We start from the raw sequence: 27242 nt of genomic DNA, 5'->3' as shown, positions 1-27242 counted from the left end.
AAGGAATTTGGCTCCTTAGGTAGTTTTCTGGGACAGGATAGCATCTCGTCTTTGACAGCAAGCATGTGCTTCAGTTTTCCTTACCCATGTCAGGTTAACATGCTTGAAAGGAACAACTACATACTGTACATTTTGCAAAGGGGTGGCATAGAGGGTTTTTCCACAAGCTGTTTTGTCCACTGTTAACCCCCATGTCGCCGAGCTGCAGTCCACAAGTGGGTGTAGACTCTGCAGGATGCCCAGCAACTGTGTTTGATTATGCCGTCTCCCCATTTTATTGACATGCAGTCACACCCATCTCAGTGTTATCAGTGCTGCGTCTCAGACTCAAAGCACATGATATGGATTAGCTGCTGCCTTTCACATGATGGATGTTCTAGACTTATTCACACATTAACTTTTCTCTTCATCACTCCAGCTGCTTCTCACCTCTTCCTTCTGAAATTACATTGTGAGGACACCTTACAGGTTCAAGTAACATTTGGTTTTAGGATTCTGGTTAAATTCAGGTTCAGGTTTAAGTTAGTACTGATTTTAAAGCATGTCATTGTGTTTATACATTGTAATTTTAATTAAATGCAACCTTGCTTCTGCCAGCAGAGTTGGTTTTAGTGTTGCACTTGGTGTGTGCACATTGCAAACATGGCCCGACATGTATCGGGACTTGAGAAGATTTTGGTGTTTTGAAAAGCTGCCATTAGTTGTTATCTTGCAATTCCTGGTTGTATTTTTTTCCACATCTGTAGTTTTAGTACATCTTAGTGTTGCTACAGTGTAATTCTTGATTGTATACTGTATTTATTATATTTCCCACACTGTAATCTGCCTTCTGGTACTACTATCTATTGGCTCCCCTGGAAGAAGAATCCCTGATTTGTTGCTTTTCCTTTTGCTCCTCTGAATCCAACAGATTACGAAGCCTTCTGAGACTAAATTTTCATTTCCAGCAATGTAAATAGCCTTGACCTGCCATTATTATGTACACTACTAACCTTGACTTTTGAGTACAACGTTTTTTTTTACACCTGAAAGTAATGGAAGTCACCCATTATAATTTACCAGAGCTTATAAAGATATTTCTATATAGTAACATAAGGCGTTGTTGTAGTAGTAGTAGTTATAGAAAACATCAGTCCTCACATTTAAGAAACTGGAATGACCTTTTTGCCTGATGAATGATTTGATGCTTAATATCGATTGCATTTTGTCGGTTAACTCTCAGCAGTCTGCGTTATAGTTAAGGTACGCATTTTCATGTTTCATATTCAAGCAGAGATACTTCAGGCTCTGTGATTGTGTGTGGGAAATTATCTCAATGCAAGCATACAACATGTAAACCACTCCATCAACACACACTTGGACATGCATAGAAGAGAATGCACAAGACATAAATGGGCTATAAGTCGTCTTGTCATTGTCTGCTGGTCCACCTGTGCAGCTGGTCTATGTGCACACACACACACACACACACAGAGCCCCTTCTCTTCAGCATCTTCCTGTATTTACATACCATGTGTGTAGGGAGACCATTTGATGGATGAGGAGGAAGAGGATGAAGAGCCTGTCCTGAGAGTAAAGCGGAGATCCAGGAGGATCTCCCTCAGAGTGGTGAATACTGTGTGTCCCCCACTTCACATCAACACTGTAACTGATTCAACCCACTGGCGTACAGTGCCACACTGACAACCTTCTCGCTGTCTCCTCTGCTCTTGGTTTACCTGTGCAGCTGGTCTATGTACACACACACGCACAGCCCCTTCTCTTCAGCATCTTCCTGTATTTTTCCAAGTCTGCTGCAATGGCTGGAAAGATGTCAACAGTGCAAAATATAAAATCACCATTGAAAGGATGGTTTTATACATTCTTCTTTATATACATTCCTATCCACTTGGTTGCTGTGGACAGCTTTGCATACTCATCACAACCCTAAAACTATGATTTAATAAAACCTCGTGGACATGTCCAAGTTTTATCTCTTCTATAACAGTAACTAACACTTTAATGTAACTCTGGTTATGATTTCTTCACCTGTTGGTTACTTTTCAGATTAATTAAGGGTGTGTAAAATGTCAAAGTACATACAGGGTCCTTCTTCCCCAGCCGTTCTTAAGAACACATTTGTTCGTAAAACTCACTTACGAAGTTTTCCCAAAGATACTGGCATTCACCAGTGTTTTCTTATTTGGGATTTGTTTTTAGATAAAAACAATATACGCACACTCGGGAGCACATTTACTGAACTTTTAAGCACTGACGTGTGTATGAAGTGACCTGTTATTTTGTTTTCTTCAGTTCTACAGTCATGAGATTTGTTACTGTAATGGTTTTGTCATCATTAGAATTCAGTATTTTTATTAATATTTAGTTTTATTCAAATTATTTTATAAATATTATGGTCTTTTAAAATGTTTAAAATATCTGAGTGCCTCTCGGATGTTTTGGTTAGTGTGGAAGCGTTTGGTTGACCAGCACCGCATCTGAGATCAGACTTGGGGCACACATGGAGGCCTGCACACATGAGAGCCGTTTACGGCCCCAATGCACTGATGCAGCTCAGATAACTGTGGGCCAACCTGTCCTCGTCCACTGGTCAACATCTCTCTTCCATATTTGTTGTTGTTGCTTCAGATTTGAGATCATCTTTTTAATTCTTCAGTGTGCACCCTTCTCCTTGTACCGTGCTCACTGAATGAGTAAGAGCGTCTTTTTTTGTTTTATTTTATATCCACTACTGATGCTACTAAATATGGCAGCTCTTTTGTTCTCCACTTCATAACTACTCAAGTTTATCTTTGGTTTGGAGGTTGCTGCTCCACCATCTTTAGATTATACTGGCTTTCTCTACTTCTCTTTTCCTTTTCTGTATGAGATTCCTGTGTGCATGACCCTACAGTCTCATTCCCTTATATGAGCATTTGCAGGGCATTGACCTATGCTAATTAGGAATGACTGGCACGCGAACAGTTCTGCAGTTTAAGAACACATTCATGACTCCGATGTAGACTTTTCTTAGCAACTTTCTTAAATGCAACCTACATAGAAATTTAAGAAACACTTAGGAAGATATTGGTGAATGAGACCCAGTGTCCATCAGAACTATCTACTCCAAGGTGACACCTGCTTGTTTTGTCAGATTCACAATCCAAAACTCAGCCATAATTAGTTTCCTGTGATATAAAAGAGAGAAAAGCAGAAAGTCCCGACACTGCCGCAGCTCAAAACAATAAATTATCAAAACTTCTTTTAACTGCCTTAGGCAATTCATCAGATCATGGGCTTCATCTCCCTAGACTTGATTTGATTTGATTAGTTTGATTGGTAGCCTCTTTTGTTTGGGGAAAAAAGAAAATGAATGAATAAATGAATAATTTAATTGCCACTATAGTGCTGTTATTACGGTATTACTATCAGCAGCACCAACTTCAAGTACAGTACTCGTGTCTAGTTTGAATACGCCATATGAATGTCCTCATAGTGCAGACCTACCTCGTCTCCTCCTCTCCCCAGGTGCCCCTATGCCTCATCTTTAATTCTTTCCAGTTCCTTTTTTTTTTCTTTTGTTGTTCAAATGATGAGCAAACTTCCCTGTAATGGTCAGAAGACCCCGAGTATCTCAAATTGTTTTTACACTAGAAACAATCCGAACCATGGTTCAGTCTGATCAGGACCAAGACCACCTCTTTTTGTTGGACCAAATTCTGATCCTTCATAGTCAGAGGTACTTTTCACACCTACTATCTTGATTCCAATCAAAAGTCAGAAGGTCTGGAGCAAACAAGATGGGTGTCAAAGTGCCAATAGAGATACAAAACTCCTTTCCTGATAGGCAGCAGTTTTGTGCCCCAGTTATGTGATATCAGCAGCTTAGATGTGAATTGGCATTTCTAATGGCACAGCAAAAGACAAATGACAGTTATTTTTTCCCAATGCAAACTTATTTGTATAAAGCAGTCCAGTTTACACAACATGCCAAAAAGCAGACTTGGAATCTCCCACATGCTAATAATGCTTCACCCTTTTATGCTTTGCACCTCTTCTCTCTGAATTGTCCTCTTTTTCCACATATAATCGGGAATATAAATTACTATCTGTCCTTCTTTCTGTCTGTACTCTGCCCTTATCCACTGGCCTCTCTGTCCCAGCAGATGGGCTGAATCTCACCCCACCTCACGTAGACCTGCTCAGGTAGCTATAGGCCACAGCAGGCTGTTTGTTCTTTCACTCCTACTTGTGCACCAGCTCACTGGTTTGTTTGTTCCAGTGCCTATTCATTAAGAGATGAGTGCTCTGCCTTCAGGGATATACTTTCTGGTCCTCTCATTTCAAACTGCACATGAGGGTGGGCACCTGTAGACAAAACATGTGCATCCACAAGGCTAGTGGTCACAAATGGGTCACTTTTCAGTTCTTCTTTGTAACAGTGAACTAGCACCACCATCATTATATTTTGGGCTGTTTGGTGCTTTGCATTTTCCTGTGTCACCCCTTAGTGTGTTTTACTGAAAATTCTGAAGTTTATTTTATTTGCTGATGTGGCTGTCTCAGGGTCCAGCAGGTAGCCCTCTGTCCCACAGTGTGAGCCACAAACTGAACCTTGATCGTGCAGTAAAGATGGGCATCCAAAACACAGCAGAGGTCTCCAGAGGCCCTGGGACTCCCCACTGGAAGGTGACTTTGCTGCTCATTCTTGGGGTGGGATTTCCTGAATCCCAAAAGATCTTTGACTTGTTTGAAGCCTCAAAGAAGCCGGCCACAAACTCAAAAGCTCAACTTTCAAAAAGATATTTTACCTTAGACAATAGGGCTGTCACTTTTTATTTGAAATTTGAACTTTTGATTGAATGTGGAGTACAGACAAAATATTAAAACTGTAATGACTAGGTCAAATTCAAAATGTAGTGTTTATATATATCGCCTTGTGGTCCAGCAGAAGGTGCTCGAATTTTCACTCTGACTGATCAGTCTGCTCCAACTGATGAGTCTTTGATTTCCCTACCCTTTCAGACATGGCCACACCAAGTGCCCTCAGTCCATATTTGAAGGTAGTGGTGTTGATACACACTGTAAATGCCCAAAGACAGAGTGAGAAGTATGTTTTCATTTGTGCATCACACTGCCTCTCCAGGCTTTCTTTAGGAACTTTTCTCATACATGACTGTGCAGTTTTGAAGCGATGAGTCGTATAAATAACGAAGGCATTCAGTGCTGCACTTTGTTGTACACACAAAGTAAGAGAAATGTTTAAACACCGCCTAGTTTCTCACCTCTGTAAACCTGGCCAACCACAGCTTAAAGTGGTGTAATTGTTTCAGAAAGTTCCATAAATTGTCAGATGCAACATCTTACAAGCACTTTGTTTAAAGCCTACTGAAGCATAATCGGCTTCAACGCGCAGAAACATACGGTCACTGGCTGCTGTGGATTGAGTTGAAAATCCACAAAGAATCCTAAAAGAAACCACCTCCAAACCTACATTCTGTTTAAAACCTTAGCTCCACGAGGGAGAACTGGTGCAACAACTTCCCAAGTCCAGTAAGGATTCATCTTATAAGCCACTCACTGTGCTCAACACTGCTCTGCTAGAGGTTAGTCATATTTCTGTATATTTTACACAGAGCTACACTGGGCATGCTCACAGTGGCTGACCTGCTCTTCAATAACAGTATAACATCCAACCAAGTGCCAGTATACTCACTATGTCTAGGTCTGTTCACTGAATGGTGTATTGTGGGGTGGTGGACAAGAATTTGACATTTCATATTCAGCTGATCAGCCTGCACATTCAAAAAGTAGTGGGGTGTGTGTGTGTGTGTGTGTGTGTGTGTGTATATGGAGCCTGTGAGTGAACTGTAGCTCCAGGTGGCAACTACATAACAAGTGTGTGTACACATTTACACTCAATAAGATTGAAGTGTCATTTGTTGTGAAACAAAGGCACGAAAACTGCAGGTGATGTAGATGGAGGGTGAAATTTTAGTCTCGATTGTCAATCATAATTCTCCCTTTCTCTCTTTTTTTATTTATTTGTTTATTTATTTATTTATTTGATCTTGTACCTTTGTGTTGGTGTATCAGGAGCCTGAGTCAAGAACTGCACCAACGGTAGAACAGCATGTTGTTACCCCTGTGAGACCATTGTCTATGGTGCGTAGAATTATATCTGTGCTGGAGTTAATCAGTGTACTGGTTTGTTATTAAGTATAATAACAAGCGCTAAATTTTCCATTATTTTTCAGTATTTTTGAACATTTATATTTAATAGTCTAGTTTGTGTTTTGCATAAGTCAAAGAGCCTGCCCGAAGAACAGAGTCCACGACCAGCTGCCAAGCCTCCATCCCATCTGGTTCACCTGACCAGAGTCAACCCAGTCACCTTTAGCCCCATGTGCAACATCTCACCCATTAAGAGCCAGGAGTCCCACTGGACACTGTCTGAGCAGACTGGGGCCAAATCCAGCAGCATTACTGGTGCAGGGGTACAGCTCTACTACATTGCTCCTACTTTTATCTTTTTTTCCCTGTCCCTCACACCTGCTTCTCACTGACTGGTGCACCTTTGGTTGGGCCAATGAAGAATGAAGAGCTGAAACTCACATTCAATAGTATAGTGTTGTACAAATGAATAGGGTAATCGTGCTTGTGTGAGTGCAGCTGTTTGAGGGTTTGTGCACAGACAGTTGTGTGACAGCTGAACATTTGCCTCGACACACAGTCACACATGTTGTTTGTATCCAGGAGGAGTGTTCCCCTCCAGAGGTCAGGCTGCATAAACTGAGGCAGCAGAAAATCACCAGCTTACTGCCCACATGCAGCCCTGTGAAGACACATGGCTACGCATCCACGTTGTCAAAGGATGTGTTGGTGAGACAGGTAGATTGTTACAGGGCAGAGCCTGTACTCTGTCACACTCACAAGGTGGTTTTGTAAAGATGGTGGCTGGCAAAGCCTTTTGTTTGAGGTGATCACATGGTGAGCGAAGTCTAATGTCGGGCGCAGACCCCTCGGCTGGGTAATCATGCACCTGCAGGTGACTGGTGTAACGGGGGTTTTCATTTGCATCTGAATCCATTGAAATGTGTATGGAACAAGAAGCTTTCTAAAGTCTGCTGATGAAGTGTAGTCATGAGCCAGTGGTGTTTGTTCTGAATACATACTCACCATGCTTTTTGTTTTTGTTTTCTGTAGGTGGAGAAGATAGCAGCCAGCGACCAAACCCCCAAAGTGGAAGAGAGTGATGTTCTGAAGGAGCTCTTCCCCAGTGACAGCAACAGTCCAACAGGAATCACGTAAGTAACTCATTAGGCTTTTCGTTTATCAGTTAATGATTGTTTCATCCATTGTCTCTAACATGATCAATAATTTTAAAATAATGCCCACCATGAGCTATGAGAGACTAAAGGCCTTCCAAAAGGCCCAAGACATTCTAATTATGGTCCTTTATGATGACAACAGAATCAAGCTGCATAGTGGATAAATTCAGGGTGCTCTCACATTCACGGATCTGGCTCTTGAAGAACCTCAAACGAGTGAAGTAGCCAACTTTTAGCACTTCAGATACACTATGACCTGGATGACTGAGAATCTCCACAGAGAAAGAACCGGATGCTTCATGTAGGCTGCTGTGAAAGCTGTCGATCAAATTGCAGACCTAGGCTGCCTTAAAGAGCTTTGTGCCAGAAATGACTTAAATTGATAATTTGGTAATGTTTGGTACCGTGGTAACACATTTCAGGTCGGCATAGGAGTGTTAGGATTTTCTGTAATTAATCAAAGTGAGCAGCACTTCACACTGAGGTGTTTTGTGCATTTTATCAGCTCCTCATTAAAAAGTGTGTGAAGCATGGTGACCGCACAGTAATTACCCTCTGTAATAATGATATAAAGATGCCTCTTTCTCCTCCCGTTTCCACCTGTTTGTCACTATTTATGACAGGTGATGTCCACAGAGGATCTGGAAAGCCATCATTCCACTGCCACCAGGAACTGTCCCATACTCAGGGCAGCTGGCCAGTTGGCCAACTATTGGCCCGGGCTGCCTGGCCCCAGTACACGTTTGTGCTTCCACTGCACAGCATGAGCACTGTGCGTGCAGAGTGCGTCATGGTGCCGTCTTCTGCACGGCCAGAACAGACATCAACATTAGGCGGGCAACAGAGCAAACAGATTCAACAAGCATATCGGCTTCTTTTTATTTCTTCATAATGCACTGCCATCTCCTTCTTCTTTCTTTCTTTTTAAACAGGGCGGCTCTCTTTCTTAGGCTGAGTCTCTTCCTGTTGCTCAAGTTTTCTTTCTGCGATTCAGAAGGTAGTGACATAGATGGCCAGGTTTGTGGGGGGACAGTAGCACATTCTGGGTCCTGCGTCTGAGCAGGGCCAGGCATCACACTTTTCATCCTGTTGGCAGCCTGGGCATAGTCAGTTCCTCAAACAATGGAAATATTCAAAGCCCGGTACACTACAGTTCCCACTGGGAGGGAAATGACTGCATAACACTTATCAGTTATTTGTTTGTGACATCAGAGAAGATCAGCCTGACCAGCTCTGTCACTGGACTTGGACTGTCCTCTTTGGGTTCTTGTAGTGCTGATGATGCAGTATAACACCAAAACTGCCCAGTCAATCAGTAACCTGCTAGTATATGTGAGTTCATGTTTGTAAAATGTTGGTGTGAACATGAAACAAACCAGAACTAGACAGCCCTCAGTGATACCTCTGCCAAGGGCCCAGTCAGTTTCATCATAATGCCATAAAAGCAGTATTTCCATATAGTTTGACCCTCATAATATGATGCTTTATCATGAAATCCTGCTGCCGGACATTGGGACTGATGCTGATATCATTATTAGTTTGAAGTTGATCAAGAACAATGATAGACGTGACAAACATTCACTCTTTGGTTTCACTCTGTGCTGTCGCCTCACTGTGTCCCTTCAGTCCCCGTCTCACACAGCAGGCTGTACTGAGTGACAGCACTCAGTTTTGATTGACAATGAATGAGCAGCTGTCATTAACCCACGGATTTGTCTCCGTATGTGCTGGGAGTCCTCACTCACAGTGGTGAATAATTTATTCCCCTATCCAAATTATGATACAGATCAGCACCAGAATCTAATCAGTTGTTCTGTGGCCTGTAGCCCACCTCTCCAAAAGATGTCATCTAAATCAGTTCATTACTTTTTGAGTTGTGGTCATCACAATTAAACAAACAAGGCAACAAACAGCCAACCCTGGGCGTAACTAAAGGACAATGGATGGATCTTTTCTTTGTTTAGATGGTGCAGACCAACTGAACCAAACTCCTTGACTTGTCTGTTGTAGGGCCACCTGTCGGCGACCCATCCATGGAGCTGCTGGTCGGCCAGTGAAGTCCAGTGAGCTGTGGAATGACGAAAACTATCTCTTCTCTCCAAAAACCACAAAGACCAGCAGCTCCTTGTCCTCCTACACAGAGAGCCGCACTGTCAACAGAGTCTCCAGCCTGCCCCCCTCCACCCCCTCCACCTCCTTCTCCTCCTCAAGGCTTCTGTCTGCAGCACCCCCTACAGGTCAGACCAAAGCAGTGCGCCGCAGCATCTCTCTGTGGATTAAGCTGCTCCTGATGGCCATCGTGGCAGCTTTCCTGTTCCTGGTTTACCAAGCCATGGAGCCCAACACCATCAGCCCATTTACACTCTCAGACACAGAAGTGGCCAGTGACAGCACAGCATAGAGAGCACACAAAGTGTTAATGAGCAAAAAGTAGCCTGTCTGCTTAATTTTTTTTAAATGTAAATTTTCAATCTAGTCATTTTGTTCATGGGTGCTGTGAAATTATCTCTGACACCATTGCCCAGCTTTCCTCAAGTTTGTTCTCCCCCCCTTTTTGTTTTCTAAATCACTTTTCAGTGAAACATCACTGTCTTTCAGTGACACCTCTCTCCATGACACACTGTGAAACGACAGTACCACGTCTTCTGTTGTTGCTCTGGTCCATCACTGACCTTCGACCTTACAGTCTGAGGTTACAAGAACACTGTCGCTTTTGTAGAATTATGCAGATTCATTGTCATGTTACTGTTTATGTCAGACTTGCATGACGTGTATTAAATGTGTATGGTTGAGATTTTCTTTTCACTCAGTTTTTATCTTAGTCATTCACAGCATTAGAATTGTATGTACTTTTCTTGGCCATGTTCATTAATGACACAGGGAGGCTTATTATAAACTAAGTGCTTCTAAATCTTCTTCAACCATACACCAATATTTTCTTATAAAATTGAATGTTACAGTGTATTATGATATATGTATTCACTGTCACAAACATTGAATATCCACTCAATAAACTATTGTTTGTTACTGTGCCTGAAAGAGCATTTTATTCATAAGCAAGCAATTGGTGCATCACACTCTACACTCTGGACAATTAGGAGCAATTAGTATATTAAGTTATTTTAAAAAATTCACCTGCATGCACATCAAGCCCTGCACATACCTTGTATTTTATTTCTGTTTTCTGTCTTCATGGAATTTTCAAAGTAAAAGCTCTGTTGTGTCTGCTGAGCAATTCAGCAGACTCTCCACTAGCTGCAAGAGCTCAAGGCATGATGGGAGATGCCTGGCTGTCACCAGATGCTGGATCAACAACATGCGTTTTACAGAGGCCTGTCATTTCTTGTAAAATTGCAGCGATTGTGATTTTATTAGTTACTATTTGCACTATGAAGGTTTCTTCTGTTACCAGAATAAATGGTGACTTATCAGTCAGAGAAGCTCAATACAGTCAGTTTACAGTCAGCAGGTCTAGATGAGTGGAAGTTAAATGTGCTCATCCTGCAGGAGATGTACAACCCAATAGGTAATGCAGAAGAATCGGTAAGGCCAAATTTTTTATTTTTATTTTATTTTTTTTTTTTTAAAGCCATGGTTCCAATCTTAGAACAGTTGTCTTCTCACAGCACATTCATTTAACACAGGTTTTATCATGTGTACTGTAAGTAAACAATTCTGGTACAGCTCTTTTTGAATATTTTCACAAAGTAAATTACACAGTAATTGGCAACAAATTTGTCTGTCCTCTTTTCTGACTCCATATATTGCTACAACATGTACATTGAAAGTGTTTTCTAAACCGACATGTAAATTGGAAATGAGAGAAAATGAGTAGAGAACAAACATGAGAGACAGTTGCAGTGCCAAATGAGTGATAGTTAAACTGCTGTGGTATATTGCTTTTTGGAAACATTACAGTTTTAGTCTGTGCATTGTTTATCTTGTTAAATCAGTGCAGCATGACAACCAGTTCACAGTTCTAAACACATACAGGATAAGGTAAGCCAGGACTTCTCCACACTATAGAGAACAAGGTCAACTGAGTCGACTCACATCATAAGAAGGCGAGGCCTTTGTCTTTCCCCTTCTTCTCAGTGTGTGTGAAGGAGTCTGAGCTTTAAGTGGAGTCATTGGTAATTTGGACAGTTGAGTTGGACTTTAAATCTTTGTAGTTGCTAGAAAAGTGAATGAGGCACTCAAGGAAGAAGTGAAGGTACCTAGAGAAATAAGGAAGAGTCAGGGGAAATTATAGGGTGCAAATACAGGATAGACCATGGACCCTTCCAGAATGTATTGTGCAATTTCCAAAACCAGACAAGGATCCATCTGATTTTGTGAATCAGTTGACATGGTGTGCCATTATGATCCAACTAAGAAATATACAATTGATGTTGACATCCTTTAGGGGTTGATTTGGTGACTTGCAGTTCAAGATAAGGATGTATAAAACTGTTCATGCAATGTGCTCTTAAGCTTGGAATAGTTGGTGGAGAGGGACAAAAAAGCAGCACACCTCACCTCCATTCATCTGTATTTGAGCATTACATTTTTAAACAGACCTCTGTTTCTTGTTCTCAGTGAGCTCATCTAGTTTCAGAATCAGTTCCAATGACAACATCGTGATTTTTTTCCTTCCCTTTCTAAATTGATCGTACTGTGTTCCATAACACCTTAGACAAGTATTTGAAATCACCAGTCAAGGAAAATAAAAGCTTTTGTGAGGGAAAGTGGGCAGGCAGGAGTGAGTGAGTGAGTGAGTGGCAGGGGTTGCTGAGCCTTTCAGTGCTGTACCAAACCCTCTTCAATGATACCACTGCACCATGAGTTGATCTCTTCAGAGACGTCTGCTCCCATTATGCACTGAGCTCTTGCAGTCGGTGGAGATTCTGCTGAATTGCTCCGCAGAGACAACGGAGCTTTTACTTTGAAAATTCAAAACCAGGCCTACGCACCCGTTTTGACGATTTTTCACATGAAGACGGAAAAGAGAAAATGAGCACATTAACCACACATTAACTAAAAAGTTTGATCTCAATTAAAAATAAAAAGGAAAATGCATATTTTGTCAGGTACATATATGGTTAAATGTAAGCAAAAAGTGCGTTTTTCTTATTTGCGTTTTTGTATTTTAAAGTGAGCATTTAAAAGTGAAGTCATTTTTTCATTATTCGATATCCTGTTACATAACGGATTTTTCTGTTAGCCTTGTTGGCTCCTGCAGGTTGTCCTTAAGTTTGATTCAGTCACACACACCTCCTCTAACTCGTAGTCATTCATTTGTCTACTACTGGAAATAAATTCTACTACGAAGAATTCAGTGAAGTGCCTACAAGCACCGCCTTCAGGGGCAATTTGTGATTGGTCCACAGATGTTGATTGGCAGTTCGAACTGTTTCTTTATAGGACAGAGAAACGTAAGTACACGCCCAGGTTTTTTTTTGATGGCGTCAGTAAAGGACAAATCGATTTGCCGCGATGTCATTCGGCCTTTATGAGCACCGGGTTATAGGGAAGCGGAGGCGCCATCTTAAGATACATCGAGCGTGAGTATTATCATTTATTAAAACGGGGCATATGAATTATTACACTGGGGGTCTTTTGTAACGGATATATTTCTGCACAGCTGTGACCATTGTTAGCCGTTATGTTTAGGCGAATTTACAATGCTTTTGTTAAGAAAAGAACTTCCATCTCGGAGCGGTCAAATTAGCTTAGCGCTTTAGCATCAGCTACGACAGGACCAAAGAACAAGGGGAATGCTATAGAAATGCTGACAGACAGGTTGTACATTTTAAACTGGGATTTTCAAATGGCTAACGGTTGTCCTGGGAGATGCATGGACGTTACATGATTTAACATTATTCTAGTAATTTGTGCTTATTCAGTACACTAAGTGTTTCCTGTTGTGCTCCCCAGACGTCAAACTAGGCTAACCGGCACATGACACAGTTCGGGTCTCGTTATGTGTTTTAAGTCGAAGGGAGTTGGATAGTCAAAGCTGCCAGTTAGGTTGAGCTAACACACAGCTAACATTAACCTATTGATCACTGCAGCACAGCTCCGCCAGCAGACAGGAATCCAATATGTACCCGAGCTCTTTGACACAGCTTGCTCGGGCTAACCTGTTCAGCGCTCCGCTATTCACGCTCCAGAAAGTGGAAGAACCCCATCAGAGCCTTCATGGACAGAGCACCCGCAGATTTGCAGCAGCTGCCGTCGCAGAAGGTAAGGTTAACTCGGCTACGGGGCTAGTGTTAGCTGCATTAGCTTAGTTGACCGTATTCTGCCAACCTTGGCGCCAGCTTCCATGTATTTCAAGTGTTAACATTATTTTTTTAAGTACAGTGTACGCGATTAAAGTTACCTATCAAACATTTTGATAGTTTTGAATAATAGGAATGTGCTTGTGGGGGCGATTGGCTATTAGGCCTTGTCTGCATACAAGCCGCCCTTGGAGGACAAGGAAGGACAAAGTGGTATCTTGACTTTGCACTGCAGCAAACTGTATGTAGTCTGTCGCACTTGAATTAAAATAGTGGATTTAAGCTGAATGAAACTGTATTAGTGACTGATAAGTAATAAAATACTGTGATTTTTTTTTGTGTGTCTAAGAACAAACTGCCTTGAAAGTTTTGATATATTGTTAAAATGGTACTCAATTACTTTCTTACAGCAGTAATGCTAACAATTTTCTAGTGTCAACCAATGTCAAATTCTGCCCTTTAGCCCAGACAAGGTATCTGTCTGGATTTCAGTGCTCACTGTATCTCAACATAAGTCGTGAGCTTCTTCACAATCCTAAGGACAGGCTTTTTCATTATTTGTCCCTTGCATTTATGTCTTTATCCTAACAGCACAAGAAGTTGATGACCATAATGGTGGTTTTCAAAAGTCTTGACTTGTCAGGCATCTAGTTGGATTGAAGGCATGGATAATGTTTTATTATCCACTCTTTAAGCTCAGAGTTAAAGACCCAAAGAAAGTGTCATTTTAAAGTTCAGAGATGCCCTGTTCTTACAGTCTCACCTGTGTTTCTTCAGAGGGAGACAGTTGTGAGTACGGCTCTCAGAAGTATTTCGCCCTGTGTGGCTTTGGTGGGATTATTAGCTGTGGCACCACACACACAGCAGTCGTTCCCCTCGATCTGGTCAAATGCAGATTGCAGGTCTGTCTCCACGGCTTAGTGATGTATATATTTTTTTGAAACCGACGTCTCACCCAACCGTGACCGTGTTTTTGTTTGCTTTAAATGCACCAGTTTGCATGGTACCAGCTCTGCCGTAATGAAGTTATTTTTGTCATTTTGCATTCATTCCCATGATCCTAATGTTTTGGAGTGATCATAACATGGCTGCATGATTCTGCACCAGTGTTTAATCATTTCTACCTGCCTCACCATGGATAAGTCTAGTAGAAAGTCAAAAGGACCATAAAGGCAGGCATTATGGTAATGAGGATGGTGGGTCATGTGGTTTCATAAATTATGCCTTAATGGTTGCTAAATCATTTCAAAGTTTATTATTTGATAAATTTGTAGGACCACACTGATGTTTTGCTTTTTTTTTTTTATCCACTTAACTACAAACCATGTAAACTTTAACCTTTTAAACTAAAATGTTGCAATCATACTCCAGTTTTTAGAGTGCGCTTCTATCTTCTAGGCAGTCATTGGTGAAGTGTTGCATTATAAAAGTATAGAAAAGCTTGCTCTAGGTTAAAATACATGGTTTACTGAGATGAATGAAAACCAGTGGCTGTGTGCTAGGTAGGAAACAAATCTACCAACTTGTAATATGCTTTTAAAGAGTATGAGCAGTAATTGTTTGTAGTGAATGTGTATCTGGCAAAACACCATTGTGGTTCCTGAAAGTTCATGTTGAAATCTGTGAAAACTCTTTGATACATGAGCCTCATAAATGGTGGCATGTTTGTGGCAGAGCCATCCATAATGGAGAGAGACTGGCACTGATTTCAGGCTGGAAGTTTTTTTTTTTTTTTTTTCTTCTTCTGCTCCTGCAGTGACAACTCCTCCATTATGTGGCTCTGTTTTGGTTTTGATTTTTGTCCAAATGTTGCATGTGACCCTGCATGTTGCATGCATGTTGTGTGTCCCATCCCTTCTACTACAGAGGGTGTCAGCTGCGAGTATGGCTCCTTAAAGTACTATGCCCTGTGTGGGTTTGGGGGTATCCTGAGCTGCGGCATTACACACACAGCAGTGGTGCCGCTCGACCTTGTCAAGTGCCGTCTGCAGGTTTGTATGGAAGCTGAACCTCACACTAGCAGAGTAGCCAGCAGCTCCCTGAGCCTCTTGGTGAACTGTACATTTTATGAATAGGTTCAAATATGATTAGTGTGATAGAAAAGAGCCTGTTTCATTAGTGGAAACCAATAACCTAGTTGTCTTAAAGCTCAGGTTCCTCAGTTGTCATGTTTTGCAGTAGTCTGGAAGTTGAGCACAGCACTTGAAAGTGTAAAATTAGCTAAACACACCAGCAGCTGCAGAAAGTCTTTTTAATCAACAGTTTGATGTGGCTGAATTCTATCACTGACTTTGATTTTAGTTTTTTGTTTTTTTTCCCCCCAAAGTGGCAACTTAACAGTTTGAAATGTAGATGAAAGGCTAGCCAAAAGGTGGCTTTATGTTCCACTGTAGTGTATTAATGTGAGATCCTAGAGCTGTCCATTGTGTACTGACATAAATTTTTACTGTAGTGTTTCCCCTCTTCAGGTGAACCCAGATAAGTTCAAGAGCATTGGGAATGGTTTTGCTGTGACAGTGAGGGAAGATGGTGTCAGAGGCTTGGCAAAGGGCTGGGCCCCCACCTTCATCGGCTATTCCATGCAGGGATTGTGCAAGTTCGGCTTCTACGAGGTGTTCAAGATCTTCTACGGCAACCTGCTGGGAGAGGTGAGTTCTGACAGCACTGAATGCATGTTCTTATCTGTCGGCTATATTTAGTGTCACCGTTTTCGCTGATGAGCAGTCGGGCTTAGAAAAAGCAAGGGAATGAAGTTGTCTCCACATTTTTAGTGTATAGCAATGAGCAGCTGTGGAGCAGGTCGTCTCCTAACTGAAAGGTTGACGGTTCGATTCCTGGCTTTTCCAGTCCACGTGTCGCAGTGTCCTTGAGCAGGACACCAAATTTCAGACCAGTGAATATCACTGATTTAGGATTGCAAATAGTGTAAAAGCGCTTTGAGCGTGCTGCAACGCATACAAAAACACTATACAAGTATAAGACCATTTACCAGATACATATACAATATGTTGGTTAGATGTCTGTAAAGGTGTTCATCAGGCACCTCGGACATCAGTCTGTGTTAGTTTCTTAACCTGCTACTACTTAAGCTGTTATTACTTGTCTGTTAATCAGGTCAGCTGGGCTCACCTGGATATATTTTCTCTAGGTTACAGTAATTGAAATGCAGTTATGTTGCTTCACCTGGTTCTACTCTGTTTACTTTATTACCATAAATTTAAAATGAGCTTTAGCTACTAATGACAATGAAAAATAACAAAGGGTTCATTTATTAGGACAGCACCAAAAACAAAGGGTTGCTCCTTGCTAGTGCATCCGCTGCTTTTTATATGGATTTCTTAGTGTACATGTTTGTCATCCAAATATGATGTCTAGTTTAAACATGTTTCACATGTAGGACACAGAGTGAGAAGATCAGACCACTGCATCCAGCATGAGTGGCTAATGTTTGTTAATGTCCATTCCATTCTGAGCATTAATTTATTAGTGTTTTTAAGCTTCCTGTTGTTGAATGACGTATGGGAACCGGAGCTGGCATACATCTCCATCACCTAATCCATCTTGTTGTTTGTTGTGTGGTCTCACCCAACAGGAGAATGCCTACCTGTGGAGGACATCACTGTACCTGGCTGCCTCGGCCAGCGCAGAGTTCTTTGCTGACATTGCCCTGTCTCCCATGGAGGCTGTCAAAGTTCGCATCCAGACCCAGCCAGGCTATGCCAACACCCTCAGACAGTGTGCCCCTAAGATGTATGCAGAGGAGGGGCTGTGGGCGTAAGTGACAGTCCAGTCAGAAAGTTATTTAATGTGGCTGCCTTAGTGATTGTGAGAATTGATAAAAATAACATTGTGATGACAGCATGCTCCTTAGATCCACCTCTGGAGGGTGCTGTGCTCTGAGCAGGGCTCCTCAGCAGCTTCCTGGCTGTACAGTCAGAGGTGCTTGAGTCATTGGCGTGTGAGATCAGTCTACCTGTCCCTCAGCCCACCTGCATCACTGGCAATCCTGTCAGCTACAGACAGGGAGCTCCCAGTGCTGTAAGCCTGAGGGACGGATATTCTTCACACTGTTACTGTACAGAGACAAAGCTCTGAAAAATGTTACTTTTTCACTTGGGCTGGATAAACAATTGATCCTGATTACAGTCTAATCATATTTGGTGACACCATTTGATGTTGTGAAACCCTGAATATACACACATAGCGCATTTAGGCCACACCCGCACCAGGGAGGAACGAATCCTCTCACTCCATTCAGTGAAGGTGCCTCTTTGACACTTTGGTGTCTTTACAAAAACCTGAAAAATGTCTAAAAGCTGCTGTGTGTTAGGATGCACTACCAACAAGGCAAAGTACCTAGAGGTACAGTTTTTAAAAGGTGCTGAACAAAACATAACTTTTTTAAGAGGATAAATGTGAGACAGCAGGAAGAGCAGGAGTGGCTTGCTAACATTCTAACAGCCAACTTATCTCAGTCATTTTAGTCATCAACTTCCCTCTTCATCTATTCTGGAAGTAAGTTGGCAAGCCACTGTAGTTGGCTAAGGCACCTGCAAGCAAAACTAGATGCCTGCTGCACACAGACATCAAGTGTCAGGATCCCTGCTTCTCCACTGTTTCTGCCAATGCCTTGTTTCATCCGCTTTGGTTTTCTTAAAGCTTTGGGCTTCCCTGCCAGCTTAATGTCATTGGCTGTTATCTGATCAGGATTCAATTGCTGTTGCCCCCACACTACAGGATTCCAGGTCGTAAATATCAAGCATGCTTGATATTTACGACCTTGCGATTCAAGATTGGAGGCCCTCACATGCATGCGTGTATGTATGTATGTATGTATGTATGTACCTCACACTATAGGATCATTTGGTCCGATAATCCCTTCCGAGCGGCCTAGAGGTGGAACTCCCCCACTATTATTGGGAAGGGAGAACCTGGGCCAGTTATTCTGTAGTATTGGGCCAGCTTAGAGGACCACAGGATGATGGAGATAAATCAGAAATACATATCATAGTAATTTTAAGCATTTCCTCTATTTTTGCTGTTTAAACAGAACCTCAAGCTTAAAATGCATTAGTCCACTAAGGTGTCTACAGGTAAAATAAACAGTCTCCTAGTGGACCTCTATGGTTTTCTCATTTTTACAAATGCATATTTTACCTAGTTTAACTGATGATTAGATGATCTACAACACTTGATGCCTCTTTGAGGTTACATCTTTGGTTTCTTTTTTTTCTTCTGCAACTCCAGGTTCTATAAGGGTGTGGTGCCCTTGTGGATGAGACAGATCCCCTACACTATGATGAAGTTTGCTTGCTTCGAGCGTACGCTGGAAATGCTCTACAAGTATGTTGTTCCCAAGCCCCGCAGTGAGTGCAGCAAAGGTGAACAACTGGTTGTCACCTTCGTGGCAGGTTACATCGGTGAGTACTGGAGTGTCTTTGGAATTTAGGTTTATGTGCCCATGGCATGCTCATTTCTAGCCATTTAATGTTTAGTCTTGGGTACCTCCTGATTAGTTTGGCACCCATCATAACTCCAAATAGTCTAATTATTTCAGAATGATAATGGAGAACCTCCTCCTAAAAACAATAGGATAATTTCTAAACATGGCACAATTCCCGTTGTCACAAGTGGACAGCACAACAAACTGCAATAGCATTAACTTGAATTTCTCCTCATAGCTGGGTAAACAATGGTATATGTACCAATGAAAAGAGATTTGACACACTAAAAAAAAGTGGGTAACTGAGAAACCCCGTATTTTAACTGGCATAATGCAGACATAGTAACTTCACCAGCCTTACAAAGTCTTTCTAATGTCATGCTGATCGTTCACCACCGTGGGGGGGCTTCACAGGCCGGCTGCTTGTAGGTTAGACCCAGCCAAGTAAAAACGCTGGTCCCAGTACAGGGTCATTCCCAGACGTGCAGTAATCTCAGGCCCTGTATTTTTCTCCACATCCCCTCGTCACAGTGCAGCAGGAAATAAAATATATCCACAAAACCAGGCACAGCCGAAAAATTATGCTATTACAGTGGCAAAGGTGTGTATTTATTTTAAACAAGCTTTATTGAAAATATACATAACGGACAAGGAAATATAACATTTGCCGTTATGGTGGGGGCACTGATGGATTACAGGCAAGCTCACATAAATACGCAACGGTCTGGATTTAATTCCCCTTGAAAGAGTTCCTTAAACTATCATGCAATACTTAATTTTGTTAGGGAAAAAAAAAATCTCATACTTTAGAGTTTGCAAGACATGTATAAACCCAAGTTGCCTCTGCATAGAAATACGAGAACATGCGTACACCTCATTTTATGAGCTTTAGGTCACGTCTAAGATGATGATTCACCATTGTAACATTGTAGAGAAGTTAAACAAGGAAAGCATGCCATGGTTTCTTTAAACGCTTTTAAGAATGGAGTGAAGCTATTTGTAGAGAGGAGATAACGGGGTGTAAAATATATAAAACCTGGTGCTAATTAAAGCCTGGAAAACCCCCCAAATTTGGTAAAGTTGTAATGTTATGAAATCAGTTTTTGAAAAAATTTTGCAATACTAGTAAATATATGCATTACTAATGTATCTGTGTATTGGCAGTAATGTTTGTTTTCTAATTGCAATAATGATGCCTCATTCCTTTTGAACTGGTATCTAATGTTTTGGTGAAGCCCTTCCAGCTGATCTGCACTTCTCTGTCTGTGTGCAGCTGGTGTGTTCTGTGCCATCGTATCCCACCCTGCTGACTCTGTGGTATCCGTGCTGAACAAGGAAAAGGGCAGCACTGCTTTGCAGGTCCTCAAGAAGCTTGGACCCAAAGGTCTGTATCAGCAGTAGTCCACAATAAGGGTAACGTGTAATATTAGGCTCTGATCAACACGCTCCTTAGATCCACCTCTGGAGGGCGCTGTGCTCTGAGCAGGCCTCCTCAGCAGCTTCCTGGCTGTACAGTCAGAGGTGCTTGAGTCATTGGCGTGTGAGATCAGTCTACCTGTCCCTCAGCCCACCTGCATCACTGGCAATCCTGTCAGCTACAGACAGGGAGCTCCCAGTGCTGTAAGCCTGGGGGACAGACATGAATCTGGCTGGAATTTTCTCTCGCTGAAGGAGAGAAGCTGTGGTATGTTGTTGCTGTAACTAACGGGATCAGTTAGAATCTTTGACTTTGAAAGTTTTAATGTTGACACGGTCATTTTGAAGCAACTGTCAAGGATTGGTTCTTTGTTTTTACATCATTAGCAAAACCTCATTTGTTGTCCAGCTCCTTATTGTGACACTGCTACTTTTATGCCATGTGTCTTAACACTGACATGAATGAATAAAATGCGGGACACTTTAAAAGCACTTACTGAGCTTGTAGCATTATGCAGAAATGGAGAAGAGCTTGCAGCCCTGTGCAGCAGAGTGAGCCATGTTTATTGTGCAGTCAAGTGTCTGAATCTGTTCTGTGTGTCTCCTGTGCAGGTGTGTGGAAGGGCCTGGTTGCCCGTATCATCATGATTGGTACTCTGACCGCCCTGCAGTGGTTCATTTATGACTCTGTCAAGGTCTACTTCCGCCTGCCCCGCCCCCCTCCCCCTGAGATGCCAGAGTCCCTGAAGAAGAAGCTTGGCCTCACAGAGTAAACTGCTCAGAGCTGACACATCTGAACCCCACAACTTCCACGGTGCACAGCGGTTTTCTATATTTGTCCTCGGCTCCCACAGAGCTGCTACTACTACTACTACTCATGTATATTTAAAAGGAGAGAAGATGGACCTGTTGCTCTTGGCTTACCAAGGGTTAGACAAAGTATTCCCCTGTAGAAATGTGTCTGGTTTTATCAGTTCCTCTTTATTAGATGATGTGGACATTCTAATAAAGGGCTTGAAATCCCTGGAAAACATCTGTCAGTTTTCTTTTAAACCATATTACCCCTATACTCAAGTTTTAATAGATTAATTTAAGTAGCCTTCAGTTGGCCATTTGCTCACTGACCTCCAAATCTGTTGAGTTGAAGCTATCATTTAATAGAACAGAAAATGTTTTGTACTTCCCACCAACAATACATGACACAGAATAAGGTGTCTGTTTTAAATGTTCCTTGTGGAAATGTTTTGGAAACAAAATCTGTTATCAAAACACAGGTGCGTCCTTGATGTTAAAGTCATCAGTGTTTTTCATACTGACACTTGCAGAGCTGATTTGAAACCTGGCTGGCCACCTTAGTTGGTACAGTGGTCTGTGTATTGGTCTGTGTTGGAGCCACCTGTAGCTCAGTAGTGTAATATAATTGACACTGAGAGAAAGGCCTGCGTAGTACTGCCACAGCTAACTGAAATAGTCTTGGGTTTAAAAACTAGTCTGACTTGGATTTGCTGGCTTACTGATGACCGTGCTTCCAGTAAATGTCCCTGGCTTTGTCTTAATAGCTGGTCTTGTTCAGCCAGTGTTTTGCTGAGGGGCAGTAATCTGTTACATGATCAATGGTTGGACACTTATTTTGAACTCTGGTTTCAAGACAAAGCTTCTTGTCTTGGAGTTCATGGTGGTATGTTCTCAACTTTCCATCAGAACAAGAGGTTAAATTGATATAGGACTCGTTTTACTGTGGCTAAAGATATTTTGCTACCAGTGTCTTCATACGGTCCTTTTGCTGTTCTGGGATTGATTTGTACTTTTTGGATCCAAGTAGGTTTATCTCTAGGTCCTCACAGGTTGTTTTCCACCACTAGAGGGCATCCTTACTACACTATTTACTGCTTATTGGACAAATGACTTCAAATAAGTTGAGTAGACCAAGGATGCAAAGAGTATTCAGCAAAAATAGCAAGTGTGTTGGAAGTAAAGCTGTGTATTCAAATTTGTAATTTTTATGTGCACAAAGTAGAGAATCACTATCAAAAAATGTACTTCAAGTACATTTAAAAGTACTGAATATACTGATTTTAATTTTGGGTACATGTATGCAGTAGGATTAGCACCGACACCTTCACCTGTAAGCAGCATTTTACTACTGTAGCTGCTTGAGGCTAATGTAACCCAGTATACCTACTGTTGGGCTGCATCTGCAAAACCCTGATTCTTATAAGGATATGTTTGTCAAATTTATGACAAAAAAAGTAATGGCAGAAAAAATATTACAGATTAAGTTTGAGGACTCTCCTAGACATGACGTCTTCTCGTCCAAGGAGAGACTAAGGGAGAGACTAGACTTATGGAAGACAAAACCAAACTGAACAAACTTCAGCGTTCGCTGTTTATGATTAACACATACCTGCTGCACCACCCAGCTTGTGTTGTATTCTGCCACCACTTCCTCAGGATGCTGGTGGTTCAGATGCCCTTGGTGAAATTTAGTAGAGAAACAGGGGCATTGTAAAAACACTGCTAGTTTCAAACAGAGTTAGAAACGGCTAATGCGCATGTGAAGTGGAAGAGAGGGAAGGTGAGCAGATTTAGCTGCTGCACAGTGAGATCTGCATCATTTAATGGGCCTGGGGGTTCTGGAGGCCCCCACACCTGCACACACCATTGGCGTCATTAGAATCCATTTGTTTGCTCATGAAATTGGCTGTTTTTACACTTTGTAACAATAGTGCTGTCCTCTGTTGGAACATGGATGTATCTCTGTACGTGTTTGTGGCCTAGTGACAGGATGAGGTTGCAAGGGGTCATGGGAAATGGAGTCCATTTACGCGTTTCCTGTTTGTGAGTTCATAATGTCACTCTTGTTTCACTGAATAAAACATCAACACAGTGAGAGATAAAGAGGTTTCCCAGAGCTCCGTTGTGCGCATTCTTCTTTCTGGTTTCATCACAGTAGTCATTTCCACAGAGTGATAAGCTGTAAATATGAGTAGTCCAGTGATTTCATATTCCATATTGGCTCTGTGCAGCCCCGACAGCCTGTCTGTTCCCCTGTTAACATTGCTCTTGCTGCTGACTTCCACACAGCTTGAAGAGTAGACGCGGTGTGTTTTAGTGAACCGTGTGCAGCAGATCTGACTGCTGATGGAAACAGCTGTGGGCTCCATCAGGGGCCGTTAGGTTTCAACCTTCATTACCCTGTCCAACACAAAAGTGTGTCAAGTCCAGACAGGCGGAGTGAGATATTATACATCAGTGACCCCCATGAACCTCCAAATTTAATGTGTTTTCAACAGGATTTTTGCTCGCTTCTAAGGCTGAATGATTTTCTAAAACAAGCTCTATTTTGCAGGGTGTTGCAGTCATGATGACATGGAAATCTTTACTGCACTCAGATTGTTTTCAGCTACATGTTCCTCTAATGGTTGGGCCCTGACAATATACTTATTTGCTATTAAGGCTACTTAAAATAAAATTAATAGCATTATTATTGCATTTTCTTTACTAAAGCACAACCAAAAAAATAAGCTAATAATAAACAAATAGCCAGGTCAAAAATGATGGAATTCCTTGGTGCCACTGGCCATAAATGTATGTTGGTGATCATATGCAGAGCACATCAGCCCTGTCACTGTATCAGAGCTTTACAGTATTTTCTGACTTGCAAACTGGCTTTTTAAAAAGTCAGAATTCTGAGATTTAGCTCAGGACTCAGATTTTGTCTGACGTTTTCATCGTAACTAAACCAGAACAGGTGAAGGTGCCTCTTATCATCGGATTCATTTACAAGTGAAATATTTCAAAGTGCAATTACACCTGTTTAGCCGCGGGTTTGACCTACATGGCTGAACCCAAACTGAACCCTCAGGTTCTAATGGGTCCGGCCGGTTTTGATTTGGGTATCCACCTGCTAGTGGATGCTGGGTGATTATAAAAGGTAGCAGAAGAAGTTTTGCTGGGTTATTTAAAATGTTTGGTAGCTAGGCCAGCAACAAGTGGCCTAGCTATTGTTTACTAACAGCCTGACTGGCTGGTTTGATAGATTATCAAGCTAGAACAGATACTGAGGAGTGTGCTGGGTGCAGTTAGAGGAGAGTGGCTCTGGGACGCTGGAACACGCTATTGAGCCTTCTTGGTGTCATGGGTCCAACTCAACAAAACACCAGTTAGTGAGAGGGAACTCACCTGATTTTCCAAAAACACCAGTATGTCAAGGCTGCTGAGTTACTGCTGCCTGAGGCCTTTAGAGTAACAAAGAGAGCAGATTCATAGACAGCAGGCTTTTCATTCCAAGCAGCAATAAACATGTTTGCCTTTAGACTTGTTCAGACAAAATTTGGTATGAGCTAGTTAATTTCAGACAAACCAAACCCTTGACTCCTCCTTAAGTCTGACAGGTTATCTGTCTCACTAATGGCCAAAACATCCTTTTTTTTGGCAAACAGCAATCAGATATTCAGGAAATACTAAATAGATTACATGTTTTATATCATTTTAGAAAAACAGAATCAAAGCACAGGGCTCATGGTTTTTGTAAAAAAGATGCTCAGCCCTGTTACACCTGTAACACAGACCAGAGCTAAGGCCTCTCTGCCAGTCAGCACTACAGTACTATAATGCCACCCCTGCCATAATTGACATTGCACTTTATTGGTCCAAATTTCAAGCAGATTTGCAATTAGTCATTATCGAATCCAAGTGTTCTGCAGTGGACATTGGTATTTTAGGGCTTCTGGGGGTCTGGGGCCCCAGAGAAGTTAACCAGGTGGTAATCCAGCTGTGTCAAAGGAGCGAAGCAAAACAAAGATTTTGACATTTAAATGTTATTTGGACTGACTTTTACATGATCTCAGTTGAGACATACAAAAGGACTCAGTACTTTTGAGGTCTTTTTCTTTGACCAAACAAAACAGAAGAGACCCTGACTGCCTCAGTGTGAGATCTGCCTGTTACAGAAGGATTCAACACAAGGGCAGTGGTGCCGGCGCATGTGTGAAAGCATTCCTTTGTGCATTCACGTGTCAAGCCATTGTCCTCACAGGCTTTTGCTGACATTTGGAGGTCATGCAAAAATAGGAGTTGATCTTTCTGGTCACATGAACAAGGGGGGCCTGGCTTGACTTGCTCTGAGAAATTTGCAAAGGGAGGAACCAACTCTACAGCAGAACAAGGAAATTGCTTTGAGCAGGGCGGGGCTTACTGGAAAAGCCAGCTGGATACCAGACTGAACAGAGGCATCACAAGGACATGCTTCCTCTATTGTATTACATCTGTCCCTAAGCCAAAGTGTGTGAAGCTCTTGCTACAATGCTTTTAATTTTTAAGCAATCTTAGATTGCAAAAATTGGTTTTAGAAAATGAAGCAACAACAGCTGATTGTGCTAAAAGTCAAGTGGGATGTATTTGCAAAGCTCTGAATCACACTTTCTGTCTCATGAGACAAAAGCTAAGCTAGAGACTCTCTGACCTTAATTTAGCTTAGTTAGGTTTAGTGAAGGAATTGTTTCAGACTTTATCCCTGACTATCTAAAATACTTTTATGCACCCACTGCTTTATGACTGGTGGCTCCTGCTGCCTGGGAGCTGGCTCTGTCCTGATTGGGCAGAGGCTTTAATGTTACCTCTTCAGGTCAGTTAAGTGAAAACACTGGTACACACAGTTCATTTCACTTCTATATTTACAGTAATAGCTGACTGCCCGAGGCTTGTTGTACTCAGTAACTGAGCATATGTGCAGCAGCTTGTATAATCCTGACCTGATTCTAATGTGTTACACCCAGTGTGTACATTCACACTGCTGGTGACCTTGCTGGTAAAATGCACACAGGCAGTCACTTGAAGTGGTTGAAATATAATGCCTATCTGGCTGTTTGCATAAAAACAAGCAAACAAAAGAAGGCAAACACAGTAGAGTTCTACAGACTTGCAGCATCAATACCAAGGCACATTCAGTTTTTATGGCTCACATGCGAAGAAAAGCCAAAGACTGGCAAATATGCGGACAGGTAGCTTATACCAAACTTGGCTTAGACTTATAGTTCAGTTTATCTTATCTCAGACCAATATTGGCTTTTTTGGTTCTGGATGGTGGGAGCTTTTGGAGAGTTGTAGCACATTAAGGATTACAATTAAGCACAAAATGTGACCACAGGCAAAGAATAAAAAAAAAACTTTGGCCAGTGCAGAGTGACCTTAGAAGAAAAGGCAACTGTCTGATTGGATACAGGTTCAGGTGGCAAAAATAAAAAAATAAAGAAATATATTAATTGGTTTGGGAATAACATGAGGAAGAATGTAAAGGTTAAAGGTCATGGAGAAAGGTTAGGGGTGTGTGTGAGGAGTGCTAAGTCCTTTCCATCCTTTCCTTTGGCTTCTTTATTTTCAGTTTAGAGTGGGGACCCAAGTTATGGAAAACAATGCTACTGATCAGTGATTATTGATTAAATTGATGTTTTTATGTGCTTAATCAAACAAATGCTGAATGCAGTCCTCAGACAGTCAGCTGACGGGTGCAAAGTATGATTGTTGAGGAAAACAACAAGTGACTGCATCGAAGAAACTGAAATAGTAGCATTACACCGGAGCTTGACTTTTAGATTGTGAACTGTCCAAAGTTCATCTGACTGTTTAGTAAAAAAATGTGAGACACAGGAAGGTGGGTTTCTGCTCTTATTGTGTCTGCTACTCCAGTCATAACTGCAAGAATAATCATCACCTCATGTCTCCCCAGCATGGAGTCTGTGTACACCGGCCACTGCAGCCACAATATATAAGACATTCTCAGAGACACCCTCCAGTCTCACAACTCATTCA

General features: G+C 41.8%; 2 protein-coding genes across 3 annotated transcripts in view; both read left to right on the top strand.

Annotated features, from left to right (window-relative positions):
- Window positions 1-10332, top strand: part of tmpoa (thymopoietin a) — a 32576-nt gene extending 22244 nt beyond the window's left edge. The window contains exons 6-13 of the mRNA XM_020608226.1: window positions 1522-1617; window positions 4546-4668; window positions 5493-5585; window positions 6076-6144; window positions 6285-6476; window positions 6736-6870; window positions 7186-7286; window positions 9321-10332. Of these exons, the coding sequence (XP_020463882.1) occupies window positions 1522-1617; window positions 4546-4668; window positions 5493-5585; window positions 6076-6144; window positions 6285-6476; window positions 6736-6870; window positions 7186-7286; window positions 9321-9711 (1200 nt within the window). The 3' untranslated portion in view covers window positions 9712-10332. The remainder of the gene's footprint in view (window positions 1-1521; window positions 1618-4545; window positions 4669-5492; window positions 5586-6075; window positions 6145-6284; window positions 6477-6735; window positions 6871-7185; window positions 7287-9320) is intronic.
- A 2410-nt stretch (window positions 10333-12742) lies between these two features.
- On the top strand, window positions 12743-21463 carry slc25a3a (solute carrier family 25 member 3a). Of its 2 annotated transcripts, none has more exons than XM_020608292.1 (8): window positions 12743-12853; window positions 13364-13535; window positions 14351-14475; window positions 16042-16221; window positions 17166-17347; window positions 18821-18993; window positions 20290-20400; window positions 21045-21463. In XM_020608292.1, exons 2-8 carry the CDS (start codon window positions 13394-13396, stop codon window positions 21203-21205), a joined length of 1074 nt encoding a protein of 357 aa, XP_020463948.1. In that variant the 5' UTR covers window positions 12743-12853; window positions 13364-13393; the 3' UTR covers window positions 21206-21463. The 2 variants fall into 2 exon arrangements, with proteins under 2 accessions (XP_020463948.1, XP_020463947.1); XM_020608291.1 differs by lacking the exon at window positions 14351-14475 and adding an exon at window positions 15440-15564 and having other exon boundaries at window positions 12744-12853.
- The last annotated feature ends 5779 nt before the right edge of the window (window positions 21464-27242 follow it).

This window comes from Monopterus albus, unplaced genomic scaffold, assembly GCF_001952655.1.
Source record: "Monopterus albus unplaced genomic scaffold, M_albus_1.0 scaffold92.1, whole genome shotgun sequence".
Classification (NCBI taxonomy): domain Eukaryota; kingdom Metazoa; phylum Chordata; class Actinopteri; order Synbranchiformes; family Synbranchidae; genus Monopterus; species Monopterus albus.
This window is presented reverse-complemented; position numbering and strand designations above follow the sequence as displayed.